Source organism: Gorilla gorilla, chromosome 10 (genome assembly GCF_029281585.2).
Source record: "Gorilla gorilla gorilla isolate KB3781 chromosome 10, NHGRI_mGorGor1-v2.1_pri, whole genome shotgun sequence".
Lineage (NCBI taxonomy): Eukaryota > Metazoa > Chordata > Mammalia > Primates > Hominidae > Gorilla > Gorilla gorilla.
The window spans coordinates 80,006,119-80,029,526 of record NC_073234.2 but is presented as its reverse complement, the minus strand read 5'-3'; the positions used below and the strand labels follow the sequence as shown (position 1 = coordinate 80,029,526).

The 23,408-nt window shown below is 36.1% G+C and overlaps 1 protein-coding gene across 9 annotated transcripts in view; it reads right to left on the bottom strand.

Moving 5' to 3' along the window:
* Window positions 1-1,645: 1,645 nt before the first annotated feature.
* SLCO1A2 (solute carrier organic anion transporter family member 1A2) overlaps window positions 1,646-23,408 on the bottom strand; it is a 135,468-nt gene continuing 113,705 nt past the window's right edge. For 3 of the 9 annotated variants that reach the window (XM_055358461.1, XM_055358462.2, XM_019038863.3), the window contains 3 exons: window positions 12,386-12,450; window positions 11,500-11,617; window positions 1,646-6,821 (listed from right to left, as the gene is read on the bottom strand). In XM_055358461.1, the coding sequence (XP_055214436.1) occupies window positions 6,602-6,821; window positions 11,500-11,617; window positions 12,386-12,450 (403 nt within the window). In that variant the 3' untranslated portion in view covers window positions 1,646-6,601. The remainder of the gene's footprint in view (window positions 6,822-11,499; window positions 11,618-12,385; window positions 12,451-23,408) is intronic. The other 6 variants (XM_055358458.2, XM_055358459.2, XM_055358457.2 and 3 more) reach the window with 3 other exon arrangements.

The window sequence follows — 23,408 nt, the reverse complement described above, 5'->3', positions numbered from 1 at the left end:
ATCTCTCTACTTTTTCTCAATCTTCTACTCTTCTGTTCCTCAGACTCAATAATTTCCATTGTCCTGTCTTTAAGTGTACTGATTCTTCTACCTGCTTGAACCTGCCTTTGAATCCCTGTAGTATATTTTTCATTCCAGATGTTGTATTTTCAGCTTCAGAAATGTTTCTTTTCAAGTGTTCTATTTCTTTGTTGATATTTCCATTTTGTTTGCACATGATTTTTTTGACTTCCTCCACATCTTTCCTTAGCATCTTTAAGAGAGTTGTTTTAAAGTCTTTGTCTAGTAGATCTACCATCAGGTCTTTTCTAGGAACAACTCCTGTTGATTTATTTTCTTCCTTTGAATAGGCCATGCTTTTCTGTTTCTTTATATGCCTTGTGACTTTTTGTTGGAAGCTGGACATTTGAATCTAAAAATATTGTAACTATAAATCAGTTATTTCCCCTTCCTTAGGGTTTGCTGTTGTTGTTTTTAATACTTATATGCTGCCTCTGTGCCAGGGATCAGCATAAAGTGTAAACTTGACATCTCTGGTCTTTTCTGAGCCTGTGTCTTTTCCTGGCCATGTGCAGTACCTTTCTAATTTTCCCTATATATAGAGTTGCTATTAAATATCTTAGTCTTTAATGTCTGGCTCCCAAAGGGAGAAAAATTTAAAAAATGGAAGGGGGAACAGTAGTGCTGGCTCTTTAAATCCTCTGGAAATCACTTCAATTGATGAGGGAGGGGATTGCAACGAGGGGAGGTGCAAAAACAATGGCTGCCCATTTATGTGTTTGCATCTTTGTGGTTAGAAGCAGCAACCAGCATTCTGAGAACAGCTACCTGAAATTTGAAGAACAGGATGATTTTGCCCGCCCTGGCCCCCACACACTGCATGCAAGCTGCTCCTGGAACAAGTGCTCAGCTGCCTGCCATGGAACTGGCAGTGGGGGATGGGTAGTTGCTACTCTACTAATGGCTGAAATTGACCAAAATTAACCTCAATTTATGTCTAAGCCTTCCCTTGGAAGTTGTAAGCCTTCAATAGGCTCCAGAGTTTCAAAATAGTTACATAAGACATAATCTGCCAATGAATTTGTTGTCTAAGTAGGAAGACAGATTTCTGGTGCTCCCTACTCTGCTATCCTCCCAGAATCCTCTAGGACAAATTATTTTTACATAGATAATTGTTTTTGGAAGCTTCATCTGAGTTACAATAAAAAAGAGAAACAAAACCTTGCATTTTTATAATCTTCAAAGTAGTTTATATCTTATTTTATTTTCTCCTCTCCTTTCTTTCTTCCTATATTCTCTCACTCCTCCCTTCTGTTCTTCCTTCAAAACTAATTTAGTGCTTTTCCAGTTTGGGGGCATTTTACATTTGGTGAATTAACCATTTAATTCCTCCAATTCTTTCTTCTTGTCAACCTTTGACCATTTTCCTGTTAACCCTTCCATTGGAAGAGACTGGATGATGAGATTAATTGCTGACTGAGGTTATTATCACTGGATTCATGTTTCCCATGTTCTCTCCAGCCTTTCTCCCCTTTGAAGGAGGGGAGACAACTTAGATAACTGAAAGTGGAGTATATTTTTGTGACCTCTAGGGAAGAGGAGAAAGGAAGGGACATGGAAGAGAGAAGATATGATTAAGCCAATGTAAACATTGTTAAAAATTTATTTGCAATTTTTTTTGTTCATTTGTTAAGTAACATCATTCCTTAAATATAAAAGCAATCTTACAGGATTATGCAATAGTGTCTCACACAGAAATGACTCCAAAGCTCTCCTGGAAAGGTTGCCCCTTCTGGATTTCACGACCTTTCTTAAGGGTAAGAAGACACTGCCAAAGAGGCCTCTGACCACAGGATCATTTGATCATTACTAACTGTACAGGAATATTTACAACAGTAAGACTGTGAAGTTGTGGAGTCTAGAGGGGAAGGGGCAGAAGTGTGCAGAGGTGTGGGGAATGGTGACAATGGAGGCACTGCCCATCTTCCCATGACTCTCTGAAACAGGCATGATGCAGATTGGTTTAGGGGCATGAAGGTGGGTCTGAGCAGGAGGACATGAGGAGAGGAGGGATGGCAGAATTTTATCTGGAGCCTTTCACATGGAGGGAAGTTTTGTGTGGTAGCTCTGGTGTATTAAAATAAAACATCAATTGTATGAGTGTAATAGACATTCTAGTTCTTCAGCAGCTGGGGATCTGTCACTTTATTTCCTAATGAATTCATGTGTTTTTCCACAAGTTGTTTTCACCTGCTACCATTACAGACTGGTCCAGACCTGCTTATCCTTTTGTTTCCCACAGCCTATTTCAGTGCAAGGCCTCATTTCCATGAGACTCTGGGAGAACAGCATGCATTCTGGGCAGGGTGGGACACAGTGAAGGGATGGAATGTGGTCTGGCTGGGAAGTCAAGAGATGGATTCCAGGTTTGAGGATGGATTGCAGCTGGATGCATTGATGGCATAAGGCCAGAAAGTAGAAGGTGCTCACTGTGTTTGGGTCACAGGGGATGCCTTCTGAAGGAGCCCTCTGCACAGTACTGTGTTAACAAATCATCTGCCCTTGATGCTCAAGTTTGTTCCTCCAACCTAGAAACTTTTAAACACTGGTGTAGTTTCCCCATGTTGGGAAGGCTTAGGGGTTGGGAACTTGGTACAGGACCCAGTTACTCATCCTCTTTTATGCCTCTTGGGATTCTACAGAAAAGTGTTTTCTGCTCTCTTCTCCTGGCTAAGGGCTCAGGAGAATTTCCTCAAGGTGTCTTGAAACCTGCACTCTCCAGTTCCTTGGCAAGCAAACAACAGCTTACCCTACTGCCTGCTTGCCTCTTTTTCCTTTTCCCCTTGGTAATAAATTTGAGGGATCTAAGAATGCCAGAACAGGAATTCTCCAGGCCCAGTAAATAAGAACCATTCTGTCAATTTCTATATTTTCTTATATAGAAATCATACTCTTTTAACATCTACAACCTCTTCTACCAGGAGCTGTCTCTGATAATCACCTTGGTTCAAGGAGCCTGAGTGATTTTTAGATGGTGAACGTTCAGTCAATGTATGATTTATGCCAGGAGAAGTGGGACAGTACCCTTTTTGGAAGGGCTACAAAGCCAAATTATTTACATTCTGAAAATGGGGATGCATGAGAGGACCCACAAAGAGGACGTTCACCTATGAATCAGCCAGTATCTGATCTAACAGCTCTGGTTACATAACATTCCGGTTACATAACATTTCAAGCTTTTGGTTACAAAACATTTCGAGCTTGTCTTTAATTACTTAGTCTTTGTCTTGTCTTTCTTATTGTTAGTACAGAACATAAGAGAATTTCCATGGAAAATCCCACCTCAGACTCTACTCGGTGTTGAACTGATTTGTTATTCTTAATATATTTATTCAGCGGCAATCCCTAGTGTCCTTCCAGAGACTGATTAAAAGGCTTTTCTAATATACCAGAAAGACTAAGGGTCTTTACCACTTCGTGTGCTATTACTCAAATTTCTTAAAATTGTCTGAGGAGAAGTTAATGATTTTAGGAGGAGTAGTATTTTTTCAATGTAGATAAATAATATTTATTTCATAATAATAAATGATTCTGATGGCACTATTTCCACCCACGGAAGTCATTCTGGTTCTGTCTCCATGTCTATGTACACAATGATCGCCCCTCTGGGAGGAGGTAAAGTTCCTTATGGAGAGCTCAACCCCAGCCCTTGAACCTTAAGGGTGTGTATATTCTGAGGTGTTCGAGCATCTCCCCAATAATGTGGAGATCTAGCAGAAACCCATTTACCTGCTATAATGCTATCTGGCTCCACAAAGCAACATTTCATTGCTTTGCAATAAAAAATTAATTAAAATAAAACCATAGGTGGATTCACAAAGAAACTGGGTAAGCATCTGTAAATATAGGTTAATTTTTGAATTATAAGTAATATATTAAACCACTATTTCTAGTTTCATTAACTTTATGTATTAAGATCCCCACAATATTAAGTAAAAAAATTACTCACTCTCGACTTCTCACTACCTGTTCTCTTGTTTCTCTTCTCCACGTCTGTCTGCTATGCCATTATCTCTACCCTCATGAGAGTAGTACAAGTGCTCAGAATAAGAACTAAACTCCCGGGCTTCATGTATACCAGCAAAAGAGGTCATGAGGGATCCCAAAGCACAAGCACTCCAACACCCACTTTCTCTGACCTGCTTTCTCCCACCAAGAAGTGTCAAAGGAGAACCCTATGTTTTCAGAGTAAAATGCCATCTCCTCCATGAGGGGATAGAAGTGATGCCAAGGTACTAAGTCCATAGCCATGTCTCTCTGGGCCTATGATGCTCCATTGAGGGAGTTCAAGTGGGTGAATTGTCCACAAAGCAAGACTCAGCTTTCTCAGATCACCTCAAATCTATCAATAGGGATGATGAATGGGCCTCAGGAGCTTGAGTAAGTTTTTGCTTATTCAGTTTTGCTCCACGACAAGAGGTCATCAGGGAGCCCACCACCTCGCCTAATTTTGACACTCACGGTTTCACCAACACTATCTGCCTTGCATCCGTAAGAACTAACCTCATTATGTCCTCTGCTCCCATTTATGTCAGTCACCTAAATAGCCACAGAATTCCAAGCTATCTCTCATTCCCCTTCTTCTAATTTCCATAAATCTAACTTCCATATATATCCTATTTGCTTCTTTTTAGCTCAGATTCCAGTTCAGAAATGAGCATTCTCTTCACCATCACACACTCAGCAAAATCTGATTCCCCTGAAACCTTCTCATGCAGTGGCTGTTTACTTTTTCTTGCTGCTCTGTGAATATAGGTAAGTCTCTTCTCCTTGTTTTAGTTTCCAGGCCATTCTCCTCACTTCCTCCCACCACAAAGGAAGTGGCTCCAAATTTCATATCATCAGATCTTAATACGATATCTCACTGCTGCAGTCATACCTACATCAAAGTTAAACTCCCCCTTTCCAATGATTTTAGTTCCTCTCTCTTGTTTCAAAGCCAGTCTCGGTTTGAACCTTGGTTATTTTTTATATGCCCTGAGTTGAAGTCTCAAACTTCATGAAACTGAAACTTAACTTTTCATCCTTCCCCCTAAACCTGTTCTATACAGCCTTTCTCTTCTCATTTGCTTTCTTTTTTCATATGATGCATCTGATCATTTAGGAAATCATATTAACCTGTAAAGCCTTCATATTAACCTGTACAAAGTCCTTCAGTTAACTGGCCTGCTTTCTGTCCAGCTACCAGCTCACACTTTGAACTGGCAACTCAGTTTCACACTTCCATTCCAGGCTCCTTCTAGGTATATTCTGTATTTCAGCTTCCTCCACTCTGTTGTATCCCTGCAGACACTCTCACTCCATTTATAGTACACATAAATAACCATAGTGTATTGACACCCACTTCTCCCACCCTTCCTTACTCCATTCTCTTCATCCATTAGGGATTTATGTCATTCTTATATATTGACTGTCATTTCAACAGGAAGGAGAGTAAGGAGTAGACAAACAGGTATTTGTCTGTTCATTCTATTCTCTTATACCAGAAGCCCTATATTAATCAATAAGTCCTCTTCTATGTCTAAAATCCTTCAATTTTTAATTTTATCCATAATTTACAAAATAATAATATAAGTAGATTTAGCTTTTAATATGTACCTTAGCCTTTACTAACCTCTGTTTCATAACAGAAGCTATTGTCTAAGACTATTTTTGGAAAATTAGTGTTTGTGTTCTACCTTAGGACACAATGGGTGATATAAACATCAGTCTAAAGAGTCCTGAATCTTAGAAAGTGGTTCTTTGACAATATCTGACATTACAAACAGCCTTTAAGAACTGGAGTTTTTATAATATTGTCCTTTCATCCTTTGATTCAGGCACTTGTTTTTAAGAAAAACTTTAGTCACCGGATTTGAATTACTGAAAAAAAATCCAACAATCTTTGCCTCATGATTTTTAATAACCTGCTTAAGTTTGTCAGTATTCTGTACAAATTGAGCAAATGTATGAGTAATAAAGAAAAGAAAAAATTGAAAGTAGGAGGGTATATTTATCAGTAATCTATTATATAGGAGTCATGCCTAGAATGAATAAGAAGAGTTAAAGAACGATTCCTAAATAGAATAAGAAGATGTAGGCTTCTCTCACATGGAAGCGATAAACTTGAATAAAATATTTAAATCTTCACGTAACAGAATGAGAATTTAGGCATCTGAATAATTCCAATATCAAAGAACAAATTTAGTGGAATTAAATAGGTTTTCATAACAGAAAATTTTTAGAACTATTAGTAGAAGGAGATGTAGGAAGTACACCCTTACTTCGATGAATTAAGAGAAATTGCTGTTTCAACATAAAACTAAAGCTGGCTCTAAGAATCTTCTTTAGGGGGCTGTTATTGATGTCCCTCCTAGGAAAACTCAAGTGTCATTGATACCTTAGAAATATCATTAGTGAACATTTTATTATTTTGAGTTAAGAGTTTTTTTAGGTTCTTAAAGACAAGAAAAAGTTATCTATTATATCTCTATTGATTTTTAAAACAATTAAGTTGTACAGCATGTTCTCTAATTCTGAAAAAAGTAATATAATAGGACAATTACAATTTAGTTTTCAATTCATCATCTTTCAAAACCGTGGACTTTTGGTATATATCTTTGCACTCATTTTCCTTCCCTTTGACTTTTGTCTCTATAAGCTCTGTTCCTGAAGAGGCATTTTCACCAGGTAGATGACACTTCCTCAAAAGAATTAAGATGATTAAGGCTGGAACAAAGCTTGATCCTCTTAGTGCTGCCGGCAATCCGAGGTAGATGTATCTATTTTTTTAAAAGTTAAAACATATTAAATATTACATAGTGTGGTTAGTGCAGACTAAATTTGTATATCTTTGTATTTTATTCTGATAAAAACAGCAGCTGATGGTTTTGCATGCTGATCTTATATAAGCAACTTTGCTAAACTCTCTTATTAATTTCAGTATTTGTTAAAATATTTTATGTTTTTTTAAATTTTCCCACTGAGAAAATCCAAATTTATTTTCATCGTTTCTAATGTTTTATTATTGTTGTTATAACTAGTTTTTCATTGAGTAGGATCTTCACCTCAAAATGAATACTGGTAGTGATAGCAGTTTTATTCTAGTATTTAGTGAGAATGCTTCCAAAGAATCATCATGAATTATAATATATACTCTTGTGAGTTTCTTTAGATGACCTTGATCAGATTAAGGAAGTTATTTTCTATTATGAGCTTGCTCAAAGTTTTAATCATGAATGTGCATAATATTACCAAATAACTTTTCTGCTTGTAGTCGGAAGAATATGCAAAGTTTTCTACCTTTATTGTGTTAATAGCATCTATTACACCAATAGATTTTCTGATGTTGACCTATCCTTGCATGCTTAAAATAAACCATATTTGTAATTTTTATACATTACTAGATTCAATTTATCAATTTTTATGTAGAATTTTTGCATGTATAAGTTTAGCCTACAAATTTTTTTCTTGTACTGAACTTGTCCAGTGTGATTATTAAGATTGTACTAGCTTTGTGAAATGAATTACAAAATTTTCCCTTTTTCTGTTTCTGAGAATAACTTGCATAATTTACGAATGAATCATTGGTTCATTGTAGGTTTTTTCAGACTTTCCTGAAAAATATCTGAACTTGGCACCTTTGGGAGATGAGCACTTTTGAAAGTTTTACATTTTTAAGTAACCATAAAAATATTCATGTTTCTATAGGTTTATAATAAAATCTGGTAATATATAATTGTCTAGAAAAATATCTATTTAATATGTTTCTAAATTGTTATATCTAAAATCCCTATGTGTTATAATATCTGTACTTATATTAGCTTTTTCATCCTTAATGATGTTTTATTTGTGCCTCCTCTCTTTATTTGCCTTTCCACAATATTGTTATTAGTAATATCTTTGCACCTTTACAAACACATAGCTCTTTACTTTCTTATTCCCTCTATGGTATATAGTCTATTTATTAATTTCTTCATCTATTTTTATCTTTCTACTTCTAAAATTTTCTTTTACTATGAAACATTACTAGGATTCAGAAAAAAATGGACACCAGTGACTGGATTTAAGCCTACGGTAATCCAGTATAACCACATTTAACTTAACTAACTCTACTTGTAAATGCTCTATTTGCAAATAAGGTCACATTGTGAAGTTCTGAGTGAATATCACATTTTGAGGAACACTAAATCCTGTAAAAGGTGTTTTACCTCATTAATTGGATTAAAGCATTGAATCTGAATTTAGTCTCTTGACTTAGAAGTACCTTATTCTTCCTTGGAAGCTGATATCAGAAACCACTGCCCATTTTGAGACATAGAGCCTGTGAATTCAGCTTTGTTTACTCCTTTATGTTTCTGTTTAATTTCTGAAAAACCAGATGTTTAGGATGATATTTATATTGTCTTCTAATCAAGAAAAGTCCCTTTTGAATTTTAAAAATATATTGTTTCAATTATTCTTATTTGAGATAGGAAATATATCAATATGTAAATTTTTGAGTCATTTATCAGGTCGTTCTACATCATTTGTACATATTCTATTGTTCTTTTTCTAAATTCTGAGTTCATTAATTTTCAGCCTTTTATGTGTAAATGTATATATGTATATATTTATATACATATTATGTTTTAAATGTATAAATATATACATCTTTATATACATATGTGTATATAAACATATATACCTATGTGTATATACATGTGGATATATATTGCATATGTATATTTACATATGTAATATATCTATACATATGTAAATATACATTATATACATATGTAAATAAATATGTATATATGTACTTATATGTATTAATATACATATTTATATACATATATTTGTACTATGCAAATATATACATATGTGTATATATATTTATACATTTAAAGCTCTAAAAATCCCTTTGATTACTGGTTGGCTTAGCTTCATCCCACAAGTTTTCTTATTCAGTGCTTTCATTGACATACAGTTCTAATTATTTAATTATGTTTACTGTAATTTATTCTTTTAACCATGAGTAATTTAAGACTGCATTTCTTTCCACTTTTCAAACATTTGGGGTTTGGGAATTTTTTATTATATAGACTTTCATCTCCATTGCATTGTGAACAGAAAACAGGATTTATGTGGTATCGATACTTTTTTTAACTTTTTAGTGGCATAGGTGCTGGTATTTTGGTTAACAATTATCCATGTATTCATGTAGAAATAGATATAGATGTATTATAGATTCATACAGATTATATATGTTTATACAGAATATACATTTATCTGTATATTCAATTACTCTTGTACAATTTGAAGTTGAAATATTCTATATTATCACTCATTTTTGTCTGTATTTAATATTCATTTGTGGGACAAGTATATTGAAATTTTCCATTCTGTAGATTTATTCTTATAATTTTATAAATTTTTGTTTTGTATTTTTGTTTTGTATATTTGAGGTTATGTTGATAGATTTACATAGGTTCATAATTTTTCTATATTTTTGTAGTGTTTTCCTTTTATTATTAAGTAATAGCTCTGTTTAACCCTATTAATTTTTCCCCTTTAACTTATATTTTGTTGAAATCATTAATATAACTACAGAAGTTGATTTAGTATGTGTCTGGTAGATCTTTTTAAAACCTTATCTTCAATCATTTTATATTTTTGATCTATCTCTTACAAACAACATCTAGTTCAAATTTTGAAAAGTCCAATATAAAAATTACTATCTTTTAACCAGCAAGTTTAACCAATTTGCAAAACCACTTAGGCTTATTTTTTAACTTATTTGTGTGGGTTTTTTTCTTATGAATTACCACTACTGCATTTTCTCCCCTTCTATTGGTTGGAATAAATCTAATTAATCATTTTCACATTTTTAGGAAAATTTAAAGGTAATCAGAAGTTTGTTCTCAAGAATTGTAAAAGAGTCTAAGATTTTACTTCATTTGTAAGCTAACAGGCTAGCCTGCCACAGTTTCAAGGATGCTAACAGAAGATACAAGACTCATAGGTCAGGGACAAAGGACTTTTTTTACTCACAACACAGCAGTCAGCACAAGCTTCATGTTCAAGTTGATTTTCCTTACCCTCCAAGTCCCAAAGTGGTGAGACAGAGGGAGAACCCAGGTAAACGTTGTACACACAGTGAATTTGGGCCGCAGTTAGAAAGTCCTGAGTTTAGGAAATCCCAATCTTTTAAATGGGCTTCAAAAAAATCTGCCCAAACTTTGCCCCAAAGGGAGACAGACATTTTCTAATCATCATGGACAACAAGCTACCTGCCCTCTGTCCTTGAGAGAGACACTATTTATATCTTCCAAGGTCATTTACTGTTCCAACATCCCTGAAAATATAGTCCAGAAAAAATGCTCTCAGTGTCCCTGCTAACAAGAAAAGCAGAAATGTAGGGATCCATGGAGAATTGTCTACCAACAATATTTACCCTTATTTCTAGAATATCTTGGCTTCTGGTAGATTTTTCTCATGGATACACCATTTCATTGACCAGTCTAATTGGTCTGACTAACAGAGAATGGAGCCAAGTCTGTTTAATGTGTCTTAAGCACCATTTAATTCAGGAGACTATCAACAAGAATCCAAGTAGCAGGATGAGGCCAACCCTCAATAGTGACCCTTGGGGTTCCTCAACTGTGGTAGAAATCCACCGCATACATAGCATGTAGCTGAGCTTCCCTCAGCATCACTCCTGGGGAGCTCTGGGGGAAAGGGGAATAGATGCGGAGATGAATCTCCTGCTGTCTGCTCTCCCCATACTTCTTGATATGTGTCCTTTTGCTGATCAACATCAATATCTTAGAATGCTTTAAACAATGGTAAATTGTTTTATATTGAATGAAGTAGCTTTATTATTGCCCCATCAAGAGAAGTTAATTCAAATTTAAACAAAACTCAAATTTCCAAATGAAAAAGAACATGAAAATAGAAATAACAAAGAGTTTTATTCAAAATTAGATTTGTATTTACCAAAGAGAAGGCATTAAGAGACATGAAGAAGACTGTTTCAGCAAAATTTAAAGAGGGAGAAAAGATATGATTTTGGAGACCAGAGACTGGTGGTGAGAGGAAGTGAGGCTTCAGACTCGTGAGATGATGAAATCATGCAGGATAAAACAAGAGCCTTTAGAGAGCAATATAAATTGGATAGGTATCAGTGTACAACCATTACCTTCAATATTGTGTTGACTGCTAAGAATTTAACAAACAACACTTTGAAAGCCAAGGTTAGGGAAGCCATGTATGCTTATATTTACGAAGCACTTGAGAAATAATGGGAAAATACGATTCTGGTATGCAAATAAGGAATGGAGATATAACATCAGTATCTCTGCTGGAAATAAACACAAAAGTATTCTTTTCACTTGACAAAGAAAAAGTTACGTATGAATGGTGCTGCGTTATGCACAGTCTATGCTTATAAAACAATTTTAAACAAATTATTATCTTTACCTGAAGGTGGTGGAATCATATATCCTGCATGCCCCTGACTCACCACATTTCAAAGTTCCCCAGTGTAAACATGTGTAATCCATTAAAGCGCCAAAATATATAGGTGCAGGAATGCCAGCTACAATTGACAGGGAAAGAAAAATCTATCAACAAGAATTAAGTTACTTGATTTATTCGGAAATATTTCAATTTTCTTTATTTGTACTGCAAAGTTTATCAAAAAATAAATCTAATGGTCTAAATTTTATTTTTAGAAATGATGAATTACTTTTACTGTAAAGTTTCTAAATTATTAAAGATAAGTAATGTTATGGTCAAATGCAACATAATTATTAGTAGAGTAAAACATTGAATTAAAGATTCTGAACTTTATATATTTTCTTAAATGTTTTGGGCCAGTTATATGTACATTTTATTTGGGCAGAGCATTTTCTTTCATTTTATTTTCAAATCTTCAAACAAAGAATAGTGTAATTAAGGTCAGACAGGGCCTTTTCAAGTAAAAGAGATTCTCTATCTCTTTGTGTGCTGCATTCTCATATTTATAACGTGCTTTTTACATACAGAAGGGACATTTGCTAGACTGTTTTTCTGAAATAATTACCTTGTTTATCTAGTATTTAATATTGTTCTGCACATGGACACAGGAGGGGGAACATCACACACCAGGGCCTGTTGTGGGGTGGGGGAAGGGGGGAGGGATAGCATTAGGAGATTTACCTAATGTTAAATGATGAGTTAATGGGTGCAGCACACCAACATGGCACATGTATACATATGTAACAAACCTGCACGTTGTGCACATGTACCCTAAACTTAAAGTATAATTAAAAAAATAATAATAATATTGTTCTGATAGGATGTGGGAAAAAATAACTATTTTTACCAAATACTCTTGTGCAAAATGTATGTAATCCCACACCAAGGGACTTCTCTTCAGATTTCATACACCTGAAAAGTAAATAAGTTTGTAAATAAAAGAAAAATAAAGATTTAAAACTATCATATTGTCTTGAAAAGGCCAGTTGTAAGCTAGTCACACATAATGAACATTCAAAATTTTACTTTCATGCTCACTTATTGGTTAATTAGGGCTTTATTATCCAGCTGGCAGCCTACACAGGAACCCATTTCTGGTCACTGGCACTTTACTCATCACTTTTTCTTATTAATACCTATTTTATTGGTCAGGCGCAGTGGCTCACCCCTGTAATCCCAGCACATTGGGAGGCCAAGGCAGACGGATCACCTGAGGTCAGGAGTTCGAGACCAGCCTGGTCAACATGGTGAAACCCTGTCTCTACTAAAAATACAAAAAATTAGCTGGGTGTGGTGGTGGGTGCCTGTAATCCCAGCTACCCGGGAGGCTGAGGCAGGAGAATCACTTGAACCTGGGAGGCAGAGGTTGCAATGAGCTGAAATTGCGCCACTGCACTCCAGCCTGGGTGATAGAGCTACACTCCATCTCAAAAAAAAAAAAATTGTTTTTAATAACACAGAAATTAGATACACTAAAAATCTGCAGTAAGAATAACAATAAATAAATTTTATATAGTTCTTACTAAGATTAGAAAAGAACAAGAATACTCACTATCACAACTACAGTTAAATAAATCGTGGAGGCTTTAATTTACGCTATAAGAGAATTTTAGAAGTCTCAGATGTGTAAGGTTTGGAAGTGAAAAGACAACACTTGTCATATTTGCACATTGAAAAACCTACATAGGAAACCTAACAAAATCAACAAATTATGGGAACAAATAAGAAAGGATGCTGTATAAAAAGTAAATTTTTAAAAACAGCAGCATTCCTCTAAACCAGCAATAACCAACTAGAAAATATAAGAGAAAACAGTACCACACATATACATATATACCTATCTTTACTTATGCGTAGAGATGATAGAGATAGAGATAAATATGGACACACACACACACACACACCCACAGACCTATCTGTCCAAAACAGTGCAATAATTTATATTTATAAGGGAGGGGTAGAGCAAGGAGCTAAATAGAAGGCTCCACCAATCATCCCTCCTGAAGGAACACCAAATTTAACAACTATCTACATACAAAAAAAAAAAACACCTTTGTAAGAACGAAAAATCAGGTGAGCACTCACAATACCTGGTTTTAACTTCATATCACAGAAAGAGGCACTGAAGACAGCAGGGAAAATGGTCTTGAATTGCCAACGCCAGCCCTCCCATCCCCCAGCAGTGGCCACATGGCATGGAGAAGGAATCTGAGCACTTGGGAGAGGGAGAATGCAGTGATTCTGAGACTTTATTAAATCCTGTGCTGCCCTGTCACAGTGGAAAGCAAAACCAAGCTAAACTCAGCTGATTCTTACCCATGGAGGGAGCATTTAGACTAGCTATCACTGGAAAGTAATCACCCAGCCCCACAGTTAGAACTTGAGTTCCAGCAAGCCTCGCCACCATGGGCAAACGTGCTCTCCCTAAATAAACTTGAAAGGCAGTCTAGGTTGCAAGGACTACAACTCCTAGGCAAGTTCTAGTGCTGAGCTGGGCTCAGAGCCAATGGACTTGGGAGTCACTTCCCTACTGAGACACCAGCCAGGGAAGCTAAGGAAGCGCTTGTGCCACCCTTCACCCAACCCCAGGCAGCACAGCTTGTGGCTCCAAAAGAGATTCCTTCCTTCCACTTGAGGAGAGGGGAGGAATGAGTAAAGAGGACTTTGTCTTGCATCTGTGATACCAGCTCAGCCACAGTAGGATAGGGCACCGGTAAGGGTCATGAGATGCCCATTCCAGGCCCTAGCTCCTGGCTGGCATTTCTAGACATACCCTGGATCAGAAGGGAACCTGCTGTCTTGAAGAGAAGGACTCAGTACTGGCAGGATACATCACATGCTGGCTAAAGAGCCCTTGCGGCCTCAATAACCAACAGCTGTACTCAGGTAGTATGTTATGGGCCGCAGGTGAGACTCAGGTGTGCTGTATTGAGATGAGACTCAGCACATTCAGAGCTGTGGCAGCTGTGGGGAGAGACTCTTTCTGTTTGAGAAAAGCACAGGCACAGGAAGCAAAGGGAATTCTGTCTTGCATCTTAGGTAACAGCTCAGCCACAGTGGGGTAGAGCAGCGGTTCCCAAACATTTTGCACCAGGGACTGGTTTCATGGAACGCAATTTTTCCACTGACCAGGCAGGAGTTGGGGATGATTTTGGATGAAATTGTTCCACCTCAGATCATCAGGCATTAGTTAGATTCCCATAAGGAGTGAGCAGCCTAGATCCCTCACATGTGCAGTTCACAATAGGGTTCACGCTCCTATGAGAATCTAATGCTACAGCTGATCTGACAGGAGGCAGAACTCAGGGGGTAATGCTCGCTGCTCCCTCCTGCTGTGAGGCCAGATTCCTACGAGGCCAGGGTCTGGTAATATTTGGTGGCCCAGTGTGGGTAGGGAACCCAGGGGTAGAGCACCAAGCATGTTTTTGCAGTTCCAGATTCTGGGCCTTGGGTGTTGGATGGCATTTCTGAACCTGCCCTCCTGGGCCAGAGGAGAGCTAACTGCCCTGAAGGGTGAGTCCTGGCCTAGCAGCATTCACACAGGTTGGCTAAAGAACTCTTGTGCCTTAAGTAAACATCAGTGGTGGCCTGGCAGTATTCCCTGTGGGCCTGTGGTGGTGGTGGTGGCCATGGGGTGGGGCTCCTCTGACTTTGGAAAAGGGAGAGAAGAGTAAAAAGGTGTTTCTCATAGTCTGAGTTCCACCTCAGCCACACTAGAATAGAACATAAGGTAGATTTGTATGATTTTTTACCCATCCCAGGCTCCTGGATGGCATCTCTGGACCTTCCTGGGGACTGGGAAAACTCACAGCTCTGAAGGGAAAGACAAAAACATGGCTGGATTACCACTGGATGATTGTAGAGTTGGGTCTTGAACAAACATAGGTGGTAGCCAGGTAGAGGTAACAGTGGGCCTTGGGTGAGACTAGTGCTGTGCTGGATTCCAATCTAACCCAGCACAGTCCCAGTGGCGGTGGCCACAGGGGTGCATCACCCTACCCCCAGTTCTGGGCAACTTAGCACAGAGAGACTCCATTTGTTTGGGAGAAATTAAGGCAAAAGAACAAGAATCTCTGCCTGGTAATCCAGAGAATTCTTTTGGATCTTATCCAAGACCTCCAAAGTGGTAACTCTGTGAGTCTACATGAACCACAGCATTATTGGGCTTGCAGGCCCAAGTCCTTTTGAATACCTGGAAAGCCTGCTCAAGAAGGATGGCACAAACAAACCCAGACTGTGAAGACTACAATAAATGCCTAACTCTTCAATGCCCAGACATCAACAAACATTGACAAGCATAAAGAACATACAGGAAAACATGACCTCACCAAAGGAACTAAACAAGGCAGCAGGGACCAATCCTGGAGAAAGAGAGATATGTGACTTTTCAGATTGAGAATTCAAAATGGCTATTTTGAGGAAACTCAAAGAAATTCAAGATAATACTGAGAAAAAATGCAGAACACTATTAGATGAATTTTACAAAGAGATTGACATAAATAAAAAGAATCAAGCAGAAATTCTACAGTTAAAAAAATGCAATGACATACTAAAGAATGCCTCAGAATCTCTTAATAGCAGAATTTATCAAGCAGAAGAAAGATTTAGTGAGCTTGAAGATAGGCTATTTGAAAATACACTGTAAGGGATACAAAAGAAAAAAAGAATAAAAAAAAGTGAAGTGCACCTACACGATCTACAAAATAGTCTCTAAAGGACAAATCTAAGAGCTATTTGCCTTAAAGAAAAGGTAGAGAAAGAGATAAGAGTAGAAAGATTATTCAAAGGGATAATAGCAGAGAACTTCCCAAACCTAGAGAAAGGTATTGATTCCAAGTGCAAGAAGGTTATAGAATACCAAGCAGATTTAACCCAAAGATTACCTCAAGGAATTCAATAAACCCCCAAGGTCATGTATAAATAAACAATTCTAAAAGCAGCAAGAGAAACGAAGTGACTAGCATACAATGGAGCTCCAATACAACTGGCAGCAGACTTTTCGGTGGAAACCTTACAGGCCAAGAGAGAGTGGCATGACATATTTAAAGTGCTGAAGGAAAAAAACTTTTACCTTTATATCTGGTGAAAATATCCTCCAAACATAAAGAAGAAATAAAGATTTTCCCAGACAAGCAAACACTGAGGGATTTCATCAATACCAGCCCATGCTATAAGAAATGCTAAAGGGAGTACTTCAATCAGAGAGGAAAGGATGTTGATGAGCAATGAGAATTCATCTGAAGGTACAAAGATCACTGGAAATAGTAAGTAAGCAGAAAAATGCAGAATATTATAACACTGTAACTGTGATGTATAAACTACTCTTAACTAGGAAGACTAAAAGATGAACCAATCAAAAATATTAACTTTTCAAGACATAGACAGTAAAATAAAATAGAAATAGAAATAACAAAATGTTAAAAATTAGGAGGACAAAGTTAAAATGTAGAGTTTTTTTTTAGTTTTCTTTTTGCTTATTAGTTTCTTTATGCAAGCAGTTTTAACATATTATCACCTAAAAAATGGGCTATAAGATAGTATTTGCAAGCCTCATGGTAACCTCAAATCAAAAAACATACAATGGATACACAAAAAATAAAAAAGCAAGAAATTAAAGCATACCGCTAGAGATAATCACCTTCACTGAAAGGAAGAAGAGAAAACCAGAAAACAAATAACAAAATGGCAGCAGTAAGACCTTTCTTATGAATAAGATTATTTAATGTAAATAGACTAAGCTCTCCAATAAAATGACATAAAGTAGCTGAATGGATTTTAAAAAATACCCGATAATCTGTTGTCTACTAGAAACACATGTCACTCATAAAGACAGACACAGAAAATAAAGGGATGAAAAAGATATTCCATGCCAATAGAAACCAAAAAAGAGCAGGAGTAGCATTACTGATATCAGACAAAATAGATTTTAAGAAAAAAACTGTAAGAAGAGACAAAGAAGATCATTATATAAGGATAAAAGGATTAATTAAGCAAGAGGACATAAAAGTTATAAATATGTATTCACCCAACATTGAAGCACCCAGATATATAAAGCAAATATTATTATAGCTAAAGAGAGAGATAGAGCCTAATACAATAATAGCTGAAGAATTCAACACCTCACTTTCAGCATTGGACAGATCTTCCAGACCAAAAAAAAAAAAAAAATCAACAAAGAAACATTGGATTTCATCCAAATTATAAACCAAATGAACCTAATAAATACTTACAGAACATTTTATCCAATGGCTACAGAATACAAATATGAATCCAGCACATGGATCATTCTCAAGGATAGACCATATGTTAGCTCACAAAACAAGTCTTAAAACATCCAAAAAAATTGAAATAATATCAGGTATCTTCTCTGACCATAAGGAAATAAAACTACAAATCAATAACAAGAGGAAATTTGAAAACTTAAGAAGAAAATTTAAAAATTTCTTAAAACAAATAATAACAGAAACACAACATACCAAAACTCATGGGATACAGTGAAAGCAGTACTAAGAAGGAAGTTTATAACTATAAATGCCTACATCAAAAAAGAAGAAAAACTTCAAATAAACAACCCAATGGGCCAGGCGTGGTGGCTCACACCTGTAATCCCAGCACTTTGGGAGGCTGAGGTGGGTGGATCACAAGGTCAGGAGATCAAGACCATCTTGGCCAACATGGTGAAATCCCATCTCTACTAAAAATACAAAAATTAGCTGGGTGTGGTGGTGTGAGACTGTAGTCCCAACTTCTCAGGAGGCTGAGGCAGAAGAATTGCTTAAACCCAGGAGGCAGAGGTTGCAGTGAGCCAAGATCGCGCCACTGCACTCCAACTTGAGCGACAGAGTGAGACTCCGTCTCAAAAAAAAAAAAAAAAAGAAAAGAAAAAAACCAATAATGCATATTAAAGAATTAGAAAAGCAAGAGCAAACCAAACACAAAATTAGTAGAAGAAAAGAAATAACAAAGATCGGAGTAGAAATAAATGAAATTGAAATGAAGAAAACAATACAAAAGATCAACAAAACAAAAGAAATAGTTATTTGAAAAGAAAAACAAAACTGATGACCCTTTAGCCAAAATAACTAGGAAAAAAGAGAGAAGACTCAAATAAATAAAATTATATATGAAAAAGAAGACATTACAACTGATACCACAGACATCCAAAGGATTTTAAGATATAATTGTTAAACTATGTTAAACTCAAGGCTATTATGAACAACTATATGCCAATAACTTGGAAAACCTAGAAGAAATGGATGAAATCCTAGACACATACAACCCATCAAGATTAAACTATGAAGAAATCCAAAACCTGAACAGATCAATAAAAAGTAATGAGATTGAAGCTGTAATAAAAAGTCTCCAGCAAAGAAATGACCCAATGGCTTCACTGCCTAATTCTACCAAACATTTAAAAAGGAAATAATACCAATATACTCAAACTATTCTGAAAAACAGAAGAGGAGAGAAGCCTTCCAAACTCATTCTATGAGGCCAGTATTATCCTGATACCAAAACCAGAAAAAGACACATAAGAAAAAAAAAAAAAAGGAAAACTAAAGGCTAATATCACTGATGAATACTGATGCAAAAATCCTCAACAAAATACTATCAAACCAAATTCAACAACACATTAAGAAGATCATTCATCATGACCAAATGAGATTTATCCCAGAGATGCAAGAATAGTTCAACATATGCAAATCAATCTATATGATACATCATACCAAAAGAACAAATGAATAAAACCATATGATCATTTCAACTAATGTGGAAAAAACATTTGATAACATTCAGCATCGCTTTATGGTAAAAAAAAAAAAACTCTCAAAAAACTGCGTATAAAAGGAACATGGCTCAACATAATAAAGGCCATATATGAGAGATCTATAGTAAGTATCATACTGAGTGGGGAAAAACTGAAAGCCCTTCTTCTGTAATCTGGGACATGACAAGGATGCCCACTTTCACCATTGTTATTCAAGATACTGCTAGAAGTCTGAGCTAGAGTAATCAGACAAGAAATATAAACAAAGAGCATCCAAACTTGAAATTAAGAAGTCAAATTATCATTGTTCGTAGATGATATGGTCTTCTATTTTGAAAAGCCTAAAGACTCCACCAAAAAGCCATTCAAAATGATAAACAAATTCAGTAAAGTTGCAGGATACAAAATCAACATAAAAAATCAGTAGTGTTTGTATATGCCAACAGCAAACAGTCTAAAAAAAAGTAATTCTATTTACAATAGCTACAAATGCAATAAAATCACTAAGAATTACCTTAAAGAAGTGAAAGATCTCTACAATAAAAACTGTAAAACATTGGTGCAAGAAATTGAAGAGGATACAAATAAATGAAAATATATTATATGCTCATAAATTGAAAGAAACAATATTGCTAAAACCAAACAAAGGAATCTGCAATCTACAGATTTGATGCTATTTCTATCAATAAACCAATGACATTCCCCACAGAAATAGAAAAGGTAATCCTAATATGGAACCACACAAGATCCAGGATAGCCAAAGCTATCCAAAGCAAAAAGAACAAAACTGGAGGAATCACATTACTTGACTTCAATTTATATCACAGACCTATAGTAACCAAAACAGCATGGTACTGGCATAAAAACAGACACATAGACCAATGGAGCAGAATAGAGAACTCTGAAAAAAAATCTATTCATCTACGGTGAACTCATTTTTGACAAAGATGCCAAGAATGTACATTGGGGAAAAGACAGTCTCTTCAATAAATGGTGCAGGGAAAATGGAATATCCATAAGCAGAAGAGTGAAACTAGACCCATATTTCTTGCCATATTCAAAAATCAATCAAAATCGATGAAAGACTTAAATCTAAGACCTCAAACTATCAAACTACTGCAAGAAAACATTCAGGAAACTCTCCAGGACATTGGACTGAACAAAGATTTCTTGAGTAATACACCACAGGCACAGATAACTAATGAAAAAAATGGATAAATGGGATCACATCAAGTTAAGAAGCTTCTGCACAGCAAAGGAAACAACAAGATGAAGAGACAACTCACAGAATGAGAGAAATTATTTGCAAGCTACCCATCTGACAAGGGATTAATAACCAGAATATGTAAGGAGCTCAAACAACTCTATAGAAAAAAATCTAATAATCCAATTAACAAATGAGCAAAATTTGAGACATTTCTCAGAAGAATAAATACAAATGGCAATTTTATGAAAAGGTGCTCAGCATCAATGATCAAGAGAGGAATGCAAATCAAAACTGCAATGAGATATCATCTCACCCCAGCTAAAATGACTTTTATACAAAAACAGGCAATAACAAATACTGGTGAGGATGTGGAGTAAAGGGAACCCTCCTACACTGTTGGTGGGAATGTAAATTAGTACAACTACTATGCAGAACAGTTTGGAGGTTCCTCAAAAAACTCAAAATAGAGCTACCATATGATCCAGCAATCCCACTTCTAGGTATTAATATATACCCAAAAGAAAGGAAGTCAGTGTATTGAAGAGATATCTGCACTCCCATGTTTATTGCAGCACTATTCACAATAGTCAAGATTTGGAAGCAACCTAAGTGTCCAGCAATAGATGAATGGATAAAGAAAATGTGGTACATATACATGATGGAGTAATATTCAGCCATAAAAAAAGCATGAGACCCTTTCATTTGCAACAACATGAATGGAACTGGAGGTCATAACGTTAAGTAAAGTAGGGCAGGCACCAAAAGACAAACTTTGCATGTCCTCACTTACTTGTGGGAGCTAAAAGTGAGAACAGGCTGGGCACGATAGCTCATGCCTGTAATCCCAGCACTTTGGGAGGCCAAAGCAGATGGATCATCTGAGATCAGGACTTCAAGACCAGCCGGTCCAACATAATAAAACACTGTTTCTACTAAAAATACAAAAATGAGCGGGTGTGGTGGTGCATGCCTGTAGTCCCCGCTACTCAGGAGGCTGAAGCAGGAGGATCGCTTGAGCCAGGGAGGCGGAGGTTGCAGTGAGCCAAGATTGTGCCACTGCACTCCAGCCTGGACAACAGAGTGAGACTCTATCTGAGAAAAAAAAGAAAAAATGAAAACAATTGAACTCATGGAGATAGAGAGCAGAAGGGTTGTTACCAGAGGCTGGGAAGGGTAGCCTGGGTGTGGCGGGGAAGTAGAGATAGTTAATAGATACGAAAAAATAGAAAGAATGAATTAAACCTACTATTTGATAGTGTATCAGAGTGACTATAGTGGAAAATAATTTACTCGTACATTTTAAAATAACTAAAAGAGTATAAATGAATTGCTTGTAACACAAAGGATAAATGCTTTAGGGAATGGATACCCCATCTACCTTAATATGGTTATTACACACTGCATGCCTGTATCAGAATATCTCACATAACCCATAAATATATACACCTACTATATACCCATAAAAATTTAAAATTAAAAAACTATATTTATATATGATTATATAATTTTTTAAATCTAATTTTTACTTCTGATTTATGTATAATTTTAATTATATGCTATGTAATTATAATCTAGATATAAAATTTATATTTGTATATGGGGAAATGATACACATATATACATATACATACAAAATACCATGTACAATCACATTGATAATCACAATTATTTACAAGCAATACAAATATAAATTTAAATATATTTAAAATCAATACAAATATAAATCAGTTTAAAATCACATATACATATTCATATCTCTATATATTTGCAATCACAAATATTTACATGTGGATGGATATATATGTATATTGTACATTTGTGATGATAATGGTACCATTCTGTGTGTGTGTGTGTGTGTGTGTGTGTGTGTGTGTGTGTGTGTGTGTGTGGCATCACTAGAAATATATTTGGTCTTTGTCCCTAGCTCCTGACACGTGTCCTTGGAGTTCTTGGAATTCCCTTGGAACGTCCTGAGTGATAGGAATGTATTTTGTCATTCTTAAGGAGATTGTTTTGATCACACCTGAGTCTATAGTAATGAGACGACAGGGTGGGCTCCCAGACTGAGGTTGGGACTGGTCACCAGAAAGACCAAATTATTAGAAGATCGGAATTCTCAGCCCCACACTCAGACCTCCGGGAGAATGGAGTGGGATGTGTGTGCTGAAGATCAAGCTCCCTAAAAGCTCTTGAACTAGGAGATTTGATGAGCTTCTGAGTTGGTAAACATATCCACATGCCAGAAAGTGGCACACCCCAACTCCACCCTGGTTTCCATTTGTGTCTTTTATAATAACCTTCATAATAAACCAGTAAATGTAAGAAAAGTGTTTCTTCCCTGAGTTCTGTGAACCATTCTAGAAAATGGAGGCATCAACCTTAATGCATAGTTTGTCAGTCAGAAGCTCAGGGTAAAAAAAAAAAAAGGCAGCCCAGGGTGTCTGGACTTGTGATTTTGTGATTGACATCTAAAGTGGGGGCAGTCTTGTAGGACTGAACCGTTTAACTTTTGCCATCTGATGCAAAGTCTATGCAGATAGCACCAGAATTGCATGGAACAGTAGAACACCCTGTTGGTGCTGCAGAATTGAACAGTGTAGGAAAATAATACACACATCTGGCTATCAGAAGTGTTCTGTTTGAATAGAGAAACTGTTTGTTTTTCTCAGTGTGTGTGTGTGTGTGTATGTATGTGTGTGTGTATGTATCTGTGTGGCTGTATGTACATATGTGTGTGCATATAGAGACGTATATGTATATATATGTGCATATATAATTTATATATTTATATATAGTACTTAAGAAGAAATCTAATGGCACATCACCGTTATCAAAAATTTTTAAGAACTTTAAGGATACAAAGGAATATTTAAGCAAATGAGAGGATATTACATG